At 45.7% G+C, this 20,356-nt stretch overlaps 1 protein-coding gene across 6 annotated transcripts in view; it reads left to right on the top strand.

Annotated features, from left to right (window-relative positions):
* The window catches only part of LOC106587826 (homeodomain-interacting protein kinase 3), a 91,127-nt gene extending 71,105 nt beyond the window's left edge, over window positions 1–20,022 (top strand). For 3 of the 6 annotated variants that reach the window (XM_045708069.2, XM_045708072.2, XM_045708067.2), the window contains 11 exons: window positions 2,644–2,828; window positions 5,957–6,119; window positions 8,285–8,408; window positions 8,594–8,715; window positions 9,176–9,303; window positions 9,630–9,800; window positions 9,889–10,209; window positions 12,483–12,629; window positions 13,015–13,274; window positions 14,633–14,766; window positions 14,911–20,022. In XM_045708069.2, the coding sequence (XP_045564025.1) occupies window positions 2,644–2,828; window positions 5,957–6,119; window positions 8,285–8,408; window positions 8,594–8,715; window positions 9,176–9,303; window positions 9,630–9,800; window positions 9,889–10,209; window positions 12,483–12,629; window positions 13,015–13,274; window positions 14,633–14,766; window positions 14,911–15,354 (2,199 nt within the window). In that variant the 3' untranslated portion in view covers window positions 15,355–20,022. Of the gene's footprint in view, window positions 1–2,643; window positions 2,829–5,956; window positions 6,120–8,284; window positions 8,409–8,535; window positions 8,716–9,175; window positions 9,304–9,629; window positions 9,801–9,888; window positions 10,210–12,482; window positions 12,630–13,014; window positions 13,275–14,632; window positions 14,767–14,910 lie in introns of all 6 variants that reach the window. The other 3 variants (XM_045708068.2, XM_045708071.2, XM_045708070.2) reach the window with 3 other exon arrangements.
* The last annotated feature ends 334 nt before the right edge of the window (window positions 20,023–20,356 follow it).

The raw sequence follows: 20,356 nt of genomic DNA, 5'->3' as shown, positions 1-20,356 counted from the left end.
GGGGATGGTGTGGAGACGGGGGATGGTGTGGAGACGGGGGATGGTGTGGAGACGGGGGATGGTGTGGAGACGGGGGATGGTGTGGAGACGGGGGATGGTGTGGAGACGGGGGATGGTGTGGAGACGGGGGATGGTGTGGAGACGGGGGATGATGTAGATGGTGTGGAGACGGGGGATGATGTGGAGACGGGGGATGGTGTGGAGACGGGGGATGGTGTAGAGACGGGGGATGGTGTAGAGACGGGGGATGGTGTAGAGACGGGGGATGGTGTAGAGACGGGGGATGGTGTGGAGACGGGGGATGGTGTGGAGACGGGGGATGATGTAGATGGTGTGGAGACGGGGGATGGTGTGGAGACGGGGGATGGTGTGGAGACGGGGGATGGTGTAGAGACGGGGGATGGTGTAGAGACGGGGGATGGTGTAGAGACGGGGGATGGTGTAGAGACGGGGGATGGTGTGGAGACGGGGGATGGTGTGGAGACGGGGGATGATGTAGATGGTGTGGAGACGGGGGATGGTGTAGAGACGGGGGATGGTGTAGAGACGGGGGATGGTGTAGATGGTGTGGAGACGGGGGATGGTGTGGAGACGGGGGATGATGTAGATGGTGTAGAGACGGGGGATGATGTGGAGACGGGGGATGGTGTAGGAGACGGGGGATGATGTAGATGGTGTGGAGACGGGGGATGGTGTGGAGACGGGGGATGGTGTGGAGACGGGGGATGGTGTGGAGACGGGGGATGGTGTGGAGACGGGGGATGGTGTAGATGGTGTGGAGACGGGGGATGGTGTGGAGACGGGGGATGGTGTGGAGACGGGGGATGGTGTAGATGGTGTGGAGACGGGGGATGGTGTAGATGGTGTGGAGACGGGGGATGGTGTAGATGGTGTGGAGACGGGGGATGATGTAGATGGTGTGGAGACGGGGGATGGTGTGGAGACGGGGGATGGTGTGGAGACGGGGGATGGTGTGGAGACGGGGGATGGTGTGGAGACGGGGGATGGTGTGGAGACGGGGGATGGTGTAGAGACGGGGGATGGTGTAGATGGTGTGGAGACGGGGGATGATGTAGATGGTGTGGAGACGGGGGATGATGTGGAGACGGGGGATGGTGTGGAGACGGGGGATGGTGTAGATGGTGTGGAGACGGGGGATGATGTAGATGGTGTGGAGACGGGGGATGGTGTGGAGACGGGGGATGGTGTGGAGACGGGGGATGGTGTGGAGACGGGGGATGGTGTAGATGGTGTGGAGACGGGGGATGGTGTAGAGACGGGGGATGGTGTGGAGACGGGGGATGGTGTAGATGGTGTGGAGACGGGGGATGATGTAGATGGTGTGGAGACGGGGGATGATGTGGAGACGGGGGATGATGTGGAGACGGGGGATGGTGTGGAGACGGGGGATGGTGTGGAGACGGGGGATGGTGTGGAGACGGGGGATGGTGTGGAGACGGGGGATGGTGTGGAGACGGGGGATGGTGTGGAGACGGGGATGGTGTGGAGACGGGGGATGGTGTAGATGGTGTAGAGACGGGGGATGGTGTAGATGGTGTGGAGACGGGGGATGGTGTAGATGGTGTGGAGACGGGGGATGGTGTAGATGGTGTGGAGACGGGGGATGGTGTAGAGACGGGGGATGGTGTGGAGACGGGGGATGGTGTAGAGACGGGGGATGGTGTGGAGACGGGGGATGGTGTGGAGACGGGGGATGGTGTAGAGACGGGGGATGGTGTAGATGGTGTGGAGACGGGGGATGGTGTAGAGACGGGGGATGGTGTAGAGACGGGGGATGGTGTAGAGACGGGGGATGGTGTAGAGACGGGGGATGGTGTAGATGGTGTAGAGACGGGGGATGGTGTGGAGACGGGGGATGGTGTAGAGACGGGGGATGGTGACGGGGGATGGTGTAGAGACGGGGGATGGTGTAGAGACGGGGGATGGTGTAGAGACGGGGGATGGTGTAGAGACGGGGGATGATGTAGATGGTGTGGAGACGGGAGATGGTGTAGAGACGGGGGTGATGTAGAATGCTGTAGATGTAAAAATTGGGGGACGGGGGACGCGTGGGGGCGTAGACGTGTGGGGCGTAGACGCGTGGGGGCGTAGACGCGTGGGCGGGGGCGGTGTAGATGCGTGGGGACGGCGGGGGACGTAGACGCGTGGGGACGGGGGGCGGCATAGAGAGATGTGGAGACGGGGGGATGAGAGATGTGGGGGGATGTAGAGACGGAGGTGATGTAGAGACGGGGGATGTAGATATGTAGAGACGGGGGTGATGTAGAGACGGGGGTGATGTAGAATGCTGTAGAGACGGGGGTGATGTAGAGACGGGGGTGATGTAGAATGCTGTAGATGTGAAAAATGCCTCATCGTTCTCAAGTTCCACTTATCACAATGGTTGGTTTGATGTTTTTACTTTTGATAAACTTCTGCAAAATGTCTGGTATTTTTAACATAGGAAACGATTATTCCAGCTTAGCATAGTGACTGTTTATACTGTTTGTCCCCTTAACCAAGTCTCCCTTGACTTGTAAAGCTGGTTTAAAACTTCCTGAGGCTCCAGATGAAATGCACAAAAGTTGGGAAAGATGACAGATGACTAGTTCTCCTGAGCCCTGACCTGCCTCTCTCTCCCAGGTGAACTTGTTGATGAATCTGGAAGGTAGTGACCTGTTGGCAGAGAAGGTGGACCGAAGAGAGTTTGTAGGCCTGCTGAAGAGGATGTTGTGGATCGATGCGGAGAAGAGGATTGCCCCCGTTGAGGCGCTCAGCCACTCCTTTATGTCCATGCAACACCTGCTCGACTTCCCCCATAGCAACCAGTGAGTTTACCCCACTGGCTTTCAGGCGGGTTGACCTTTTCGTAGAGAAGAGACTAGAGGTCGACCGATTATGATTTTTCAACGCCGATACCGATTAATCCGCCGTTTATTAAAAAATTTTTGCTTTTTATTTTATTTATTTATTTATTTGTAATAATGACAATTACAACAATACTGAATGAACACTTATTTTAACTTAATATAATACATCAATAAAATCAATTTAGCCTCAAATAAATAATGAAACATCTTCAATTTGGTTTAAATAATGCAAAAACAAAGTGTTGGAGAAGAAAGTAAAAGTGCAATATGTGCCATGTAAGAAAGCTAACGTTTAAGTTCCTTGCTCAGAACATGAGAACATATGAAAGCTGGTGGTTCCTTTTAACATGAGTCTTCAATATTCCCAGGTAAGAAGTTTTAGGTTGTAGTTATTATAGGAATTATAGGACTATTTCTCTCTATACCATTTGTATTTCATATACCTTTGACTATTGGATGTTCTTATAGGCACTTTAGTATTGCCAGTGTAACAGTATGCCTTACGTCCCTGTCCTCGCTCCTACCTGGGCTCGAACCAGGAACACATCGACAACAGCCACCCTCGAAGCAGCGTTACCCATGCAGAGCAAGGGGAACTACTACTGCAAGTCTCAGAGCGAGTGACGTTGAAACGCTATTAGTGCGCACCCCTCTAACTAGCTAGCCATTTCACATCGGTTACACCAGCCTAATCTCGGGAGTTGACAGGCTTGAAGTCATAAACAGCGCAATGCTTGAAGAATTGCGAAGGGCTGCTGGCGAAATGCACGAAAGTGCTGTTTGAATGAATGCTTACGAGCCTGCTGGTGCCTACCACCGCTCAGTCAGAAATAGTCTTCACACAGTTCGCAACGAGCCAGGGGCCCCAAACTGCTGCATATAGCCTGACTCTGTTGTTGAGGTGACACATTTTCCCTAGTTAACTTCTCTAGGGCCAGTGGGACGATTTCGTCCCACCTACGTAACAGCCAGTGGAATCCCGTGGCGCGTTATTCAAATACCTTAGAAATGCTATTACTTCAATTTCTCAAACATATGCCTATTTTACACCATTTTACAGACAAGACTCTCGTTAATCTAACCACACTGTCCGATTTCAAAAAGGCTTTACAAAGAAAGGAAAACATTACATTATGTCAGCAGAGTACCCAGCCAGAAATAATCAGACACCCATTTTTCAAGCTAGCATATAATGTCACATAAACCCAAACCACAGCTAAATGCAGCACTAACCTTTGATCTTCATCAGATGACAATCTTAGGACATTATGTTATACAATACATGCATGTTTTGTTCAATCAAGTTCATATTTATATCAAAAACCAGCTTTTTACATTAGCATGTGACGTTCAGAACTAGCATACCCCCCGCAAACTTCCGGTGAATTTACTAAATTACTCACGATAAACGTTCACAAAAAACATAACAATTATTTTAAGAATTATAGATACAGAACTCCTCTATGCACTCGCTATGTCCGATTTTAAAATAGCTTTTCGGTGAAAGCACATTTTGCAATATTCTAAGTAGATAGCCCGGCATCACAGGGCTAGCTATTTAGACACCCACCAAGTTTAGCCCTCACCAAAGTCAGATTTACTATAAGAAAAATGTTATTACCTTTGCTGTTCTTCGTCAGAATGCACTCCCAGGACTTCTACTTCAATAACAAATGTTGGTTTGGTTCAAAATAATCCATAGTTGTATCCAAATAGCGGCATTTTGTTCGTGCGTTCAAGACACTATCCGAAAGGGTAAAGAAGGGTGACGCGCCCGACGCGTTTCATTACAAAAGAATTCTAAATATTCCATTACCGTACTTCGAAGCATGTCAACCGCTGTTTAAAATCAATTTTTATGCAGTTTTTCTCGCAAAAAAGCGATAATATTCCGACCGGGAATCTGTGTTTTAGTACAAAGAGAGAGAAAATAAAAACATGGGGTCGCCTCGTGCACGCGCCTCAGTCTCATTGTCCTCTGATAGACCACTTACCAAAGGCGCTAATGTTTTTCAGCCAGGGGCTGGAATTACATCATTCAGCTTTTTCCCGGGTTCTGAGAGCCTATGGGAGCCGTAGGAAGTGTCACGTTACAGCAAAGATCCTCAGTTTTCAATAAAGAGAGTCAAGAAGAACAAGAACTTGTCAGACAGGCCACTTCTTCTCAGGTTTTTGCCTGCCATATGAGTTCTGTTATACTCACAGACACCATTCAAACAGTTTTAGAAACTTTAGGGTGTTTTCTATCCAAAGCCAATAATTATATGCATATTCTAGTTTCTGGGCAGTAGTAATAACTTGATTAAATCGGGTACGTTTTTTATCCGGCAGTGTAAATACTGCCCCCTAGCCCTAACAGGTTAAAAGAAATTCATGTTAGCAGGCAATATTAACTAAATATGCAGGTTTAAAAATATATACTTGTGTATTGATTTTAAGAAAGACATTGATGTTTATGGTTAGGTACACGTTGAAGCAACGACAGTCCTTTTTCACAAATGCGCACCGCATCGATTATATGCAACGCAGGACAGGCTAGATAAACTACTAATATCATCAACCATGTGTAGTTAAGTAGTGATTATGATTGATTGATTGTTTTTTCTAAGATAAGTTTAATGCTAGCTAGCAACTTACCTTGGCTTCTTACTGCATTCGCTTAACAGGCAGGCTCCTCGAGGAGTGCAATGTAAAGCAGGTGGTTAGAGCGTTGGACTAGTAAGGTTGCAAGATTGAATCCCCGAGCTGACAAGGTAAAATCTGTCATTCTGCCCCTGAACAAGGCAGTTAACCCACCGTTCCTAGGCCGTCATTGAAAATAAGAATGTGTTCTTAGCTGACTTGCCTAGTTAAATAAAGGTGTAAAAAAATATATATATAAAAAAAAGACGGTGTCCAAAAATACCTATTTACCCATTATGAAAACTTGAAATCGGCCCTAATTAATTGGCCATTCCGATTAATCGGTCGTCCTCTAGAAGAGACATGGTGAAACATGTAGTTATTTGTAAAAGGAGGACAAGCATAAAGGCCTGGTGTACTGTGATGAAAATAACTCCAACCCCCTCCTTTCCTCTCTCCATCAGTGTCAAATCATGTTTCCACATCATGGACGTAACCCGGTCTCGTCCCGGTCCTTATGACACACTCAACCGGAACAAAGCCCCCTTCATCAGACCGGTGACCACGACCACCACCACAGTTAACCTGACCGGGCCCTTCAGCAAGATGGCCGCCATCCACAACCAAGTAAGCAGGAGGGAAACATTTCCATATGTTGGACTATACGTTTATATGAACAGATGGCTATATGACAATGTACCACTGCTAGAGCTGTTAGACTGTATATTAGATGTGACTGGAGACAGTTGTATCAGACAAGGTCTTCCATTTGAGAAACAGCTAGACCAAGGCGTGTCTTCCCCTGACCCAGACCTCCAGATGGTAGGATGGATGACATGGGGCTTTATCGTCCCCCTCATCCTCACGTGGAACTGTAGCCGTTCACCTTCGAGGTCGTGGCGACGCCAGGACGTTACGTAGGCTATGTCATGGCGACAGCGCGGGTGCGTTGTGTTGCTGAGGGGAGAGATGGTTGAAGTTTGGAGCCATCTGATCCTATTAGACAGATGGCTTCAACTGGCCTCATACTGTCATGTTTTCACTTTGTTATTCTAAATACCAACCAGCTATTTCTGGAAATACAAGTCAATCTTTGTCAATACATTAGAAGTCCATTCTCATATCAACTGTTGGTACAATGTGAAGGTGATGGCGTCTGAACCTCATATACCACAAGCACAAATTTAAGCCCAATTGAATGAAGTTGATGTATCGACACATCCTTAATTCTTGTGCATTTGTGTTCAGTATTTACCCTTGTGGGGGGGGGGGGGACTGAATGGGTGGTCTCTAGTAAAGCCTTGCATGTGTAAAACGCATCCGCTCTGATGTAGGTGAACTTTGATTCGTTCCAGTTACAGGAAGTATTTGGTGGAAAAATGCACCAGATCTCCCAGTATTCACCTCTCAAAGAGTGCTTTGTGTTGACTGTCATGTGTATGGGGGGGCTGGTCCCTATTCTGTGTGGACTTTTTGATTGGACTTTCCAGACCTTTGATCATGTTGGATTCAGCCCTGGTCTAATTCCCTGGATCCAATATTGTAGGCCGGGCACAAGAGGTCAGAGCAGTGACCTCTGAACCACAGGCACCGGCTTCTGCTCTGTTCTTTGTTTATTCATAAAGTGTCTGAGTAGGACTGCTGATCTAGGATCAGTTTTGCCTTTTAAATTATTTAATAATACGATTATATGGACAGATCCTAGATCAGTACTCTTACTCTATGCTTGGTGCGTAGGCCCCTGCTGTTTGGCTCAGACTCCAGACAGGCAGGTCGCCATCTACTGGGGATGTGAGGCTAATGCGGATTATATGTTGGAATATCTGCTACAAGACTTAGTCGAGCGTTAAAGTTGTGGTATTTTTTTTCTTATCTCAGAAACACTTTCTTTATGAAAAATAGGCCTTGAGGCCACAATTCCCCTTATAAGTTGTGCTGATGAAAAAATCCCTGTCGATAGACAGTCTCTGTGTTGATGTAACACATTAGTTTCTGTAGTAGATGTCTGGGTACTCATGTCTCTGTGTTGATCTAACACATTAGTTTCTGTAGTAGATGTCTGGGTACTCATGTCTCTGTGTTGATCTAACACATTAGTTTCTGTAGTAGATGTCTGGGTACTCATGTCTCTGTGTTGATCTAACACATTAGTTTCTGTAGTAGATGTCTGCGTACTCATGTCTCTGTGTTGATCTAACACATTAGTTTCTGTAGTAGATGTCTGCGTACTCATGTCTCTGTGTTGATCTAACACATTAGTTTCTGTAGTAGATGTCTGGGTACTCATGTCTCTGTGTTGATGTAACACATTAGTTTCTGTAGTAGATGTCTGGGTACTCATGTCTCTGTGTTGATCTAACACATTAGTTTCTGTAGTAGATGTCTGGGTACTCATGTCTCTGTGTTGATCTAACACATTAGTTTCTGTAGTAGATGTCTGGGTACTCATGTCTCTGTGTTGATCTAACACATTAGTTTCTGTAGTAGATGTCTGCGTACTCATGTCTCTGTGTTGATCTAACACATTAGTTTCTGTAGTAGATGTCTGCGTACTCATGTCTCTGTGTTGATCTAACACATTAGTTTCTGTAGTAGATGTCTGGGTACTCATGTCTCTGTGTTGATGTAACACATTAGTTTCTGTAGTAGATGTCTGGGTACTCATGTCTCTGTGTTGATCTAACACATTAGTTTCTGTAGTAGATGTCTGGGTACTCATGTCTCTGTGTTGATCTAACACATTAGTTTCTGTAGTAGATGTCTGGGTACTCATGTCTCTGTGTTGTCTTCAGGCTTTAGCCCCCTCGGCCCCCTCAGTGATGCACCCTGGGATACCGCTCCAAACAGGAAATGGCCAGTTTGGCTGCAGCGACTCATTTCAACAGGCACTCATCCTGTGCCCCCCAACGATGCAGGGTATGACTTCTTAATCTTCTCTCTTTCTCCCCCCCTCTCTTTCTCCTCCCATCCTCTCTTCTATCTCTTTCTCCTCCCATCCTCTCTCTTCTCTCTTTCCTCCCTCCTTTCCATCTACCTCCTATAGCAAAATCTACTGACTTGGACTTACTGTGGAACACATGTTTCCCTTTCCGGTCCTCCAGGAATCCCCACTAACGCGGCCAAGCCACAGGGCTACTCCGTACGCATGGAGACTGCTGTGCCTCTGGTCACCCAAGCTCCCTCCATTCAGCCCCTACAGATCAGACCTGGGCTCATCACACAGGTAACGAGAAGAGAGGGGGGAGCGGGAGAGAGAGAAAGTCCCTAGTATTCGGGCTAGCTGTGATTGAGTGATTCAGACCAACAGAGAAACTGACAGTGGTGGAGAATCAGCAAGACACAGCCTGGATGCATTTGTGCTGGGGATGTTTTGAATGTATTCAACTGAAATGTGTCTTCCGCATTTAACCCAACCCCTCTGAATCAGAGAGGTGGGGGGGGGGGGGGGGGGGCTGCTATAATTGTCATCCATGTCTCCGGCGCCCGGGGAACAGTGGGTTAACTGCCTTGCTCAGGGGCAGAAAGAAAGATTTTTACCTTGTCAGCTCGGGGATTTGATCCAGCAATCTTTCGGTTACTGGCCCAACGCTCTAACCACTAGGCTACCTGCTGCCCTATACAACTGAATGAATAAGTTTAGATAGCTATAGAAACCATGGAAACGGTGTTCCTCTCCCTTGCAGCAGACCTGGTCTAACTGCCCCCAGCAGATCCTGGTGCCCGCCTGGCAGCAGGTGACTCCAATGGCGCCCCCACCAGCCACCATGGCGTCCGACCCTGTGGCAGGTCCACAGAGACTGGGAGAATGGGGGTGAGTGTTATCTGTCAGCTGTTGACTGACTGTGCTCTTTAGAGACTGTCAGTGACTAATTTGTTTTTTTCCCCCGTAAGGAGCCAATAGGGAAGCTCCAAATGAATTTCTTGAAACTGCATTGTCGATCAGTCTGTTTTGTTGCTATGCTCTACCCTTGACAAAGACTTCTCTGAGAATATTGGACACAGTGTGATGGCTGTCTGTCATACTGATGGAGAATGAGTCACATGCCTCTCCTTTGAAGCAAGCGAGTGAGATCAGTCAGTTAAGTCTCTAATATAGCTAATAACCTTTAGCTCGTTACCCTGTCTTGTCATTTGCAGGAAAGTGCGTCCCCATGGCAACCATTACAGCTCTATGATGCCCCACCACCATCAGCCGCTCTTAACCAACCAGATGACCATGTCTGCCCACCAGCCAATCAGCATAGGCATCGCACACGTGGTGTGGCCACAGCCCTCTGCTAACAAGAGAAACAAGCCCTGCTTTAACAGGTAAACACATGCGCGCTCACGCACGTATGCACGCGCGCACACACAATCTGATCATAAAATCCCCTTCCTGTCATTTATTTCTCCCTAGAGGCAACAATTTCACCTACAACACCAACACCCAAAACTCAGCATGCCAGTCCCCAAAGATGGCCGACACCGCGAGGAATGTCCCAGAGGAGAGATTCCCGGAGGCAGGGCGAGCTGTACAGCCGGAACCTGAACCGGCGCAGGAGGAGGAGTCTAGCTGCTGTAAGGCAGGTTCAGACTCCGAAGAGCAGTCTCTCTCTTATAAGCAGCGGCAGGCCATGGTGATGTCTGATCTGGCCAGCCCCACTGTCACTGTCATTAGTATCAGCAGTGATGAGGAAGAGGAGGAGGAAGAGAGAACACGGAGACACTCACTGGGGGAGTAAGTAACTATCTCAAGCTACTCCAAAATCGGTCTCTTCAAATATCCACTACAGTCCAAAATCTTCAAATATCCACTACAGTCCAAAATCTTCAAATATCCACTACAGTCCAAAATCTTCAAATATCCACTACAGTCCAAAATCTTCAAATATCAACTACAGTCCAAAATCTTCAAATATCCACTACAGTCCAAAATCTTCAAATATCCACTACAGTCCAAAATCTTCAAATATCCACTACAGTCCAAAATCTTCAAATATCCACTACAGTCCAAAATCTTCAAATATCCACTACAGTCCAAAATCTTCAAATATCCACTACAGTCCAAAATCTTCAAATATCCACTACAGTCCAAAATCTTCAAATATCCACTACAGTCCAAAATCTTCAAATATCCACTACAGTCCAAAATCTTCAAATATCCACTACAGTCCAAAATCTTCAAATATCCACTACAGTCCAAAATCTTCAAATATCCACTACAGTCCAAAATCTTCAAATATCCACTACAGTCCAAAATCTTCAAATATCGAAGTCATTATCGCCTCAAACTCTGTATGTACAGTTGAAGTCGGAAGTTTACATACACCTCAGCCAAATACATTTAATGTCCGTTTTTTATCATTCCTGACATTTAATCCTAAATTCCCTGTTTTAGGTCAAATAGGATCACCACTTTATTTTAAGAATGTGAAATGTCAGAGTAATAGTAGAGAGAATGATTTATTTCACCTTTTATTTCTTTCATCACATTCCCAGTGGGTCAGAAGTTTACATACACTCAATTAGTTTTTGATAGCATTGCCTTTAAATTGTTTAACTTGGGTCAAACGTTTCGGGTAGCCTTCCACAAGCTTCCCACAATAAGTTGGGTGAATTTTGGCCCATTCCTCCTGACAGAGCTGGTGTAACTGAGTCAGGTTTTTTAGGCCTGCTTGCACACATACACTTTTTCAGTTCTGCCCACACATTTTCTGTAGGATTGAGGTCAGGGCTTTGTGATGGCCACTCCAATACCTTGACTTTGTTGTCCTTAAGCCATTTTGCACCAACTTTGGAAGTATGCTTGGGATCATTGTCCATTTGGAAGACCCATTTGCGACCAAGCTTTAATTTCCTGACTGATGTCTTGAGATGTTGCCTCAATATATCCACATATTTTTCCTTCCTCATGATGCCATCTATTTTGTGAAGTGCACCAGTCCCTCCAACAGCAAAGCACCCCACAACATGATGCTGCCACCCCCGTGCTTCACGGTTGGGATGGTGTTCTTCGGCTTGCAAGCTTCTCCCTTTCTCCTCCAAACATAACAATGGTCATTATGGCCAAACCGTTCTATTTCTTTTTCATCAGACCAGAGGACATTTCTCCAAAAAGTACGATCTTTGTCCCCATGTGCAGTTGCAAACCATAGTCAGTTTTTTTTAATGGAGGTTTTCGAGCAGTGGCTTCTTCCTTGCTGAGCGGCGTTTCAGGTTACGTCGATATAGGACTCGTTTTACCGTGGATATAGATACCTTTGTACCTGTTTCCATCTTCATAAGGTCCTTTGCTGTTGTTCTTGGATTGATTTGCACTTTTCGCACCAAGGTACGTTCATCTCTAGGAGACAAAATGCGTCTCCTTCCTGAGAGGTATGACAGCTGTGTGGTCCCATGGTGTTTATACTTGCGTACTATTGTTTGTACAGATGAACGTGGTACCTTCAGATGTTTTTTTTTCTGAGGTCTTGGCTGATTTCTTTTGATTCCCCATGATGTCAAGCAAAGAGGCACAGAGTTTGAAGGTAGGCCTTGTAATACATCCACAGGTACACCTCCAATTGACTAAAATGATGTCAGTTAGCCTATTAGAAGCTTCTAAAGCCATGACATCATTTTCTGGAATTTTCCAAGCTGTTTAAAGGCACAGTCAACTTAGTGTATGTGAACTTCTGACCCACTGGAATTGTGATACAGTGAATTATAAGTGAAATAATCTGTCTGTAAACAATTTTTGGAAAAATGACTTAGGACATCTACTTTGTGCATGACAAGTCATTTTTCCAACAATTGTTGGAACCGACTTTTCCAACATTTTTCCAACCGACATGCCAAAACTATAGTTTGTTAACAAGAAATTTGTGGAGTGGTTGAAAAACGAGTTTTAATGACTCCAACCTAAGTGTATGTAAACTTCCGTATCAACTTGTAACTAAAACCCTCTTTTCTCCCCTTCCCCCCCCTCTTTCCATTTCTCTTTCTCTCCCATCCCTCTCCCCCTCCCCCCAGGTGTAAGGGCAGTGCTGAGTGTGAGGCGTGTCAGAGCACAGTGAGTATGGAGAGAGTATGTTCCCTCAGCAGTCCAGACAGCACCCTCAGCACCAGCTCCTCTGCCTCAGCCCAGTCCAGCACCTCGCCATGCAAACGCCCCAACAGGTATGACCCAATGACAACAGCCACACACACACACACATACATGTTGGGCCTTAACCTAAATGTTGCACCTACACCTGTCATACAGTGTGATTGGTCTGGTCTGTTACAGTACAGAATGTATACTCTCTGAGTGTGATTGATCTGGTCTGTTACAGTATAGAATGTATACTGTCCGAGTGTGATTGATCTGGTCTGTTACAGTATAGAATGTATACTGTCTGAGTGTGATTGCTCTGGTCTGTTACAGTACAGAATGTATGCTGTCTGAGTGTGATTGCTCCTGTCTGTTACAGTATAGAATGTATACTCTCTGAGCGTGATTGCTCTGGTCTGTTACAGTATAGAATGTATACTCTCTGAGTGTGATTGCTCTGGTCTGTTACAGTATGTCAGATGACGAGCAGGAGAGCGGTTGTGACATTGTAGACGGCTCGCCTTCCTCCGACTCCTCTGGCCCTAGCAACAGCCCCTTCACCGAACGACGCTACATCGCCGACGCCAACCAGAACCGCGGGCCCCGTGTGGCGTGCGTCGCCCCAGTAACGGAGCCCAGAAAGCCAGCTGTGCGCACCATGGTGGTGCCGCCCATGAGGGTGCAGAATAACAACCCCCGCCCACACATCAACGAGACGCTAGGCAACACCAGTAAGCATCTAACACACACACACACACACACACACCGGACACCTGATTCACCCACAGGAAACAGACACCCGGCTGATTCACCCTAGACGTACACTTGACACACCTAGTTCACACAGCCCTATGGTTGAACAAACAGGTTGAGTAGTCATGAACAGGTGGCCACAGTTCTCTCATCATAGGTAACCACAACACACACCTAGCCCAGGGCAGACAGGGCAACAGATAACACAGCAGGTTACATGTACAGTACACACTGGAACATGGAACCCAGTGACACAACAGTAGCCTTAATCTGTCAGGATTGTCAGTGATCAGCCACACACAGACACAGGGCTAACAGGGTCACTGCTGATGATGTCTGCTCCACAGGTCACATGGTGTGGGATAACTCCTCGTTTATAGGGCACAGAGGTACTCGCAGGTGATTATGGCTGCAGCCCTGACCTCTCACCTCAGACCTCTTGGCTTCAGCCTCTGGAGTGGACTTGTGTTTCCTGTAGACTGTCTACTCTGGTTGCAGCTAGCTTCTTGTTGACAGCCCTTTCTTTGAATCTATCCTTTATTCTACCTGTGTGGATCTGGAGCTTATGAAGCTACGTATGACAGGCCTAACATCCCCTGGAACGCTTTACAGCCTGACTTAGGCCTTCATAGACATGGATGACAACCAGACACGTACACATGCGCCACATCGTGTTCGCTGGCTGTCATGAACACTTAGATGTTTATGAATGCGTTCGTGGGGTGTTACTGAGGGGTTATGTATGTCATAAGTAGTCTTCATAACAGCTGTGGTCTTCTCCCTCTGTTCCTGGGGCTGGGCTTTTTTAAGGTCCCTGTTTATAGATCATTTATAAATCCTCAGTGAAAATCGCACTGTCTCCTATGGCCTCTCATGTCCCAGCCAGGTCCCTCCCATAGCTGACATTCAGAAACACTCCCCAGCTAAAGCCCACAGAAAAGGCCACAACTTGCTATTCTAGTGCTACTAGGGGGGTATTAATAGCCAATGGTATGACCCCCACTATGAATACGAACCAGCTTACCTACCCATTTGGCTTCCATCCCTTCACAAGATCCCAGATCAGTTAAAGTCTATTTCTAAACATCCACATGATGCTTGGGGAACAGATGGCACTTGTTAAAGAGCTGTGTTTGGTCAAACCCAGTGGAAGTCAGTGATGAGCATATCACACTGGCTGATGGATATTACAGTCAGGGTTTAACTCTACTGTCTCTGTGGGTTGATGCTGCTGCCATCATGATGTGTCTGTGTTTAAACTCATCCCTCTCTTTCATTTCCTCTCTACCTCCCTCCCCCCCCTCTCTCTCTGTCTCGGTCTCTCGCTTCCCTCCAGTCTTAGAGTCTTTCCAGTTCAAAGGGCGAGGTATCCCGGGGCGTCAACCACACCACTCCATCCCCCTCCTCAACCGGCCACAGAAGATCACTGCATTCCAGCCCCAGCAACAGCAGCCTATGGGCTTTGGACAGGTCAACACACACACACACACACACACACACACACACACACACACACACACACACACACCACACACACACACACACACACACACACACACACACAGATGTAATATGTGTATGATATCTAACCACCCCTTTTCTCTCCATTTCCAGCTCCAGCATTACGGCTCCTGCCACCAGGAATGGAATGGAAACTATGCCCACCGGCGCCCGCAGGCCTACATCCCCCCCACTATGCATGGGCACTCCTTTACCCTACCCCACGGCAGCCCCAACCACACTACAGGTCCCCGCCAGCATACCCTTCTGTCCTACCCCCCCCCTGGGCCCCTGGTCACAGCAGCCCCTGTGGCCCACATCCTGGCCTCCCCTGGGGCCTCGCGGCCCGTCCTGCAGCCCGCCTACAGCATCTCTCACCCAGGCGGTATTGTCCACCAGGTCACTGTGGGCATCAACCCCCGGCTGCTGCCCTCGCCCACCCTTCACCCCCAGGGCCAGTTCAAGGCCCTCTTCCCCCCGCACCCCTACATGGCCTCGCCCGCCTACGCCACCTTCCCCCTCAGCCCCACCAAACTCAACCAGTACCCCTACATCTGACAGGGTCCTGGAGCCGTCCGCCCCCCCAGATGCACCTCGCGCCCCCCGGGGGCCAAGAGAGCAGCAGGAGGGGCCTTCTCAGAATACACAACAAACAACCACAACATGGTTTTCATGTCCAGAGCCATGGCACAACCACAGAGAAACAAGCTATTTTTATGAATCATGTAGACTTGGGTGCAATTGAACTATGAGCTATAAAAAATAAAATCAAAAAGTTTGGGTGGAGGATGAGGGGAGGGAGGCAAGGAAGGAAGGACAGATGGAATGAATGAATGTAAGTAGATAAGTAACTCACTCTCAATGTGTTTTGCACATTTAATATACCTTCACATTAGCTCTTCTACCAATACTCCTCAAAAAACAGGTGACTAATCGGGTGGCGTTGCTAGGTCAGACGTGGCACCCCCTTATCCCAGCTATTTTTCTATATTGCCTTCTGAACGTGTACAAGACACATCCACATTTGTAAAGCCATTCAGTCTCTAGCTCGATAGGCCGACAGATGCACATGTTGTCCACGGTGTGTGTCGTACCGCGTTTGAAGTATTTGTACCTTTTCTCAGTGTCTTTGGTGTTTTAAAAACGTGGAGTCACTTAACCGATTTAAAGTAGGGTTGTTGCTCCTCACGCTGCATGTGATCTTGCATGAGCAGATCCAAATGTAAACAGGAAGTTGATACGTTAGACGTCGCTCTTGTTGTTGGCGTCCCGAGACTCGCTGCATCGTATACTTGTCCCCAGCCATAGTGCCTTATATATTTGAGGTGGTTAATGTTACTACTTATATATAAATATATCCATGAATATTTTAATGTACTGGACTGCAGCACTTGAAGGTCCTACCAGTCCATGCATCCTGTGTGTGTGTGGATATATATCCATGCACAGCCTGCATGGACGTGATGTATCGCGGATAGCGATGCTTATAGTTTGGATTCAGTGTATATTTCAGTGTGTAGTGAGTTACTCTTTTGTTCCTTAAAGAAGGACGGCATGCTTTGCTGTAGCAAATGCTCGCTGGTCCGTTTTTCAATGTTCCTTTTTTGTCGTCCCCCCCCCGAATGAACTAGTGTACAAAGAGCAAGCATTGAATACTTGCTTAATATTTCATAATCAATTTGTATTTAGTGAAACTCTTACTACTAACAGTATTTGTACTGTTCGATGAAACTGCAATACAATCTCTAAATAGGTGTTGATTTTAATTTTTTTGTCTTTGTATTTAAAAAAATGTGTTTGCGTGGGTTTTTCTTTTTTCTAGCTGTGTTACAAGTGTGGTGGGCACGGCTTTGACTTGCTGAGGACAAAAATGCTAATTCATTAACGGTATGGATTCTTCTAAGCCTGAGCAGACCATGCAGTATTTGATATATACATACATACACACGCACACACACATATATATATGAGCTAGTCTACTTAGTGCAGACGCTTAAGGTGTGAGTTTGTCGCGTGCAATTCTCTCATTTATGCATGTGACAAAGTTAACTTTTTTCCCTTTACATTATACCATTTGTTTAAGGTTTATTGGTGTCGACTGCTTATTTTATACATTCCGTCAGGGAGAATATATATATATATATGCTGTGTGCATTTTTCCGTTTGTTTTTGCTAGTTATGTGCGTTGAGTTTTTCGTCTTTTCAAATGAAGTTGCTTGTGCAGCACCAAAGACTGTAATTCATTTCCTGAGCAAGGTAGCTAGATATATTCTGTTTTTACACAATAGACCTCTCTCTAGTATACTGTAGTCGTAGAGCTGGGCTTACATCTCAAAAAAGATTAAAAACATTTAGAATACATGGCTGAGGTTATGTTTAGCTTTTTCCGGGGATTTTAATAAGCCGTATCATTTTTCTTGAATGTATCATAGATAAGCTGCTATATGATCCACAGCTGTGAAATTAGGTGATTTCTCTTAGTTCAAAACTAGCGTTCCTATTTTTGTATAGGTCCCTAATTATCTGAAATAGAAGTGGTTTTGATTTTCTGGGGGGTTTTTGCGTTCATGTTTGAAGCGTCATTGTAACTACTGTATTGCTGATGATGGACGTTAGTTGCATTCGTTCTGTTTTTGGGGGTCTGTGTGTTTTTGCATCAGTATTTTATCCTTATTAACCGTTTTGGGCTCGTCACTGCATATAAATGGATGTATCAATGTCATTTCATTTTTGTATGTTTTCATATTGGCGTTTTGTAAACGTGTAAAGCTATAGCTTGCAAGATTGATTTAACTTTCTTCATTATGGTAGTAATTTCAGTATACAGTTATAATAATGTATGTTATGTATGGCAGGAGCACTGTGAGGTAGCAGGACACTCAATGGAATGCTTACAGTATGTAACATGTTATCCCCAAGTCACACACCACTAACAACCTGTCAGTAGTCTGGTAGTAAGGGCTTGGCCTGTTGACTCCTCATGGCCCCGCGGGGAATTAAACACAGAATATGTCTGACATGAATTTAGCCCAAGGTGTTTGTTCCCATTCAATATTTTAGAACTTTAAATGATTATTTCCTTTTAAAATATGGATTTTACTCAAACCTTTTATCTGTTCAGTATTGTCACTCTCCGTGACATGAGTGGTTCCCTTCTACATTGGTTACATATTGGAATAATCTGCCTTCTGTTTGTTTAGGAGATTTCTCCATTTTATGGCTCTACCCTTTAGAAGTGTCTCATAACAGAGTGGTGTTTATCAATGGAAATCTCTGGGCATATGTTCTTTACTGATGTTCACACAGTGTGAGCAGCACTGTGTTTGTGCCTTGAGAATCAGAGGGTCAGCGAAATAGGGACAGGGACGATGTTAGTCCCTTATACGGTAACAGTACCCCTCTCCTCTACCTGCTCTGTGTTGTAGGGGGAGGAGGGGTTGAGGATCTAACTAAAATCCATCTTGCAGAATGAAGTGAGTACTGAGTGAGTACTGAGTGAGTACTGAGTGAGTACTGAGTGAGTACTGAGTTAGTAATGGCCACTTGACCAAAAATCACCTACAGAAAATGGAACGTTTCACAACCGGACTGTCATTCAACCTGTCATAACAGGGATTACAAAAAATACTTGTTTGATAAGCGTTGTCATGACAGTAGTGTAGAGGACATGTGTTTAATAGATATAGGCCACCAACGTCTCTCTCTCTCTCACACACACACACACACACACACACCGAGAGGCTCTTTGAGTGACGTGCCGATTTAACAGTCCTCTCGATAGTCACTCTTGTTGAACAGCAAATGCAATACTTTGTTATGGTCGTAGTACCACCAAGTGTTCTTACATCTCCCCCTGCCAACTCCGATACTGTGCATATACACCACCAGGTCAGCTGCACTAATCTGTGGGGAAATACTACTGGCTCCAAGTCTGTCATCTTTCCCTTTGTCAGTAAACCTAACACCTTGTAACCATGACAGTCAGGACCAGTGGATAACACACTACTCATTGTAGAACTGAGTAATTAAGGAGAACTCTGAACTCAGTCCAGAGGACTTCTAGACTTTAACCACAAACTGTTGCTGTTCGCAAAGGGCTTGATTTAACAGAGTCTGTTAATAGAGAATTGCTCTGGAATAGATATTTAGTTTGCGTTGTGTTCAAGAGCTCTGTGGAGATTATTGTGGCATCACTTGAAATTCATTACTCTTGAAGCATAAGGTATTACACATTTCAACACCAAAATATTGCCGGACAGGTGTTTTATCAACAATGTTTTCAGTTTCATGCTTTTATGACACTTATCTTTTATTTAGATAAAAAGCTGAAATTACAACAAGGCATGAACTTGGCAGACCTACAGTGCTTGATATGTGTTCTCCAGTGATATAAGCATGTTAAATGTAACTTTATTCCTGTGTAATGGTATTCACCAGCAATGCGCCTGCACAAACTCTCCCACACTTAAAAACAAAGATGGATACAAAGTATGAGAGATCATGGACTGTTTTATTTCTCCAGTTATAACTCCGTATGACAACGACTGGACACATGAATGAACAGTTTTCAGAGAACTCGTACAACATTTTTGAGATGAAACGTAACAACAGAAGACAGCAGTTTGTAAAATTAGCAGTATGATTAATTTCTGATTTTGAAGAATCCTCTAATCTGGTGTGAAGATGTTGATTCAGGGTCTATGTATTAATTCAATGTGATACCGTGTTAAACTTCAATACTTACTATTTGGTTTTGATCACTTCTCAACTTGTATTCCCCTGTTTGGGCGTTCTGGTGGACTGTGTCCGTTCAAAGTTAAATTCATGCTGCAACTTATAGAATCATCTGTTTAGATCACTCATCTAAATAATACACTTGTTATAATCTCAACTGTTACTGTTTTTAATACTTGTAGATTTTTTTGTGGCTTTGTTTTTGTTTTGTTGGTTTTATGCCACACTAGTTTGCCATGTAGCAATTGCACTGTGCAATATTTACAGTACGAGAACTGGGAAAAACGAATTATCTGGATGTGATGTCTCTTAACAGTTTGATAGTGTTTCCTCTAGTTCTCAGTGATTTAGGTGTGACCAAGCCTTTGCTACTTAGTCACGTTAAGCGGGTTTTCCAGGTGACTCTATTGGTGAGTGTCAAAATAAGACTTTATGGTGTATTATTGTCAAGATTCACTTTGAATAAAAAAATCATCTATTGCTGCAAATCCACTTTGTCTCGGTGTGATTTCTTTCTCTCTTGTCTTACTCATCTTTAATGGGGTTGATGAAAGGTATTCTCTGACTTCCTTGACTAATTCCTTTCAGCTCCTCGTGGAACAAACAGCCTTAGCAGTGCATCTCCAGCGGACACTGTTCTGGCCGCTTTTCTTCATTCCCGGTGGTTCTTCTGTTTTTCACCTCTCATTCATCCTTCTCCATGTCTAATCTGTATGGCTCAGTTGGTCGAGCATGGTGCTGGCACTGCCAGGCTAGTGGGTTCCATTCCCTGGGCCCCTATACGTAAAATGTATGCACACATGACTACGTTGCTTTGGATAAAAGC

This window comes from Salmo salar, chromosome 26 (genome assembly GCF_965601325.2).
Source record: "Salmo salar chromosome 26, fSalSal1, whole genome shotgun sequence".
Lineage (NCBI taxonomy): Eukaryota > Metazoa > Chordata > Actinopteri > Salmoniformes > Salmonidae > Salmo > Salmo salar.
The sequence above is the reverse complement of the archived record's forward strand: the minus strand, read 5'-3'. Positions and strand labels throughout refer to the sequence as shown.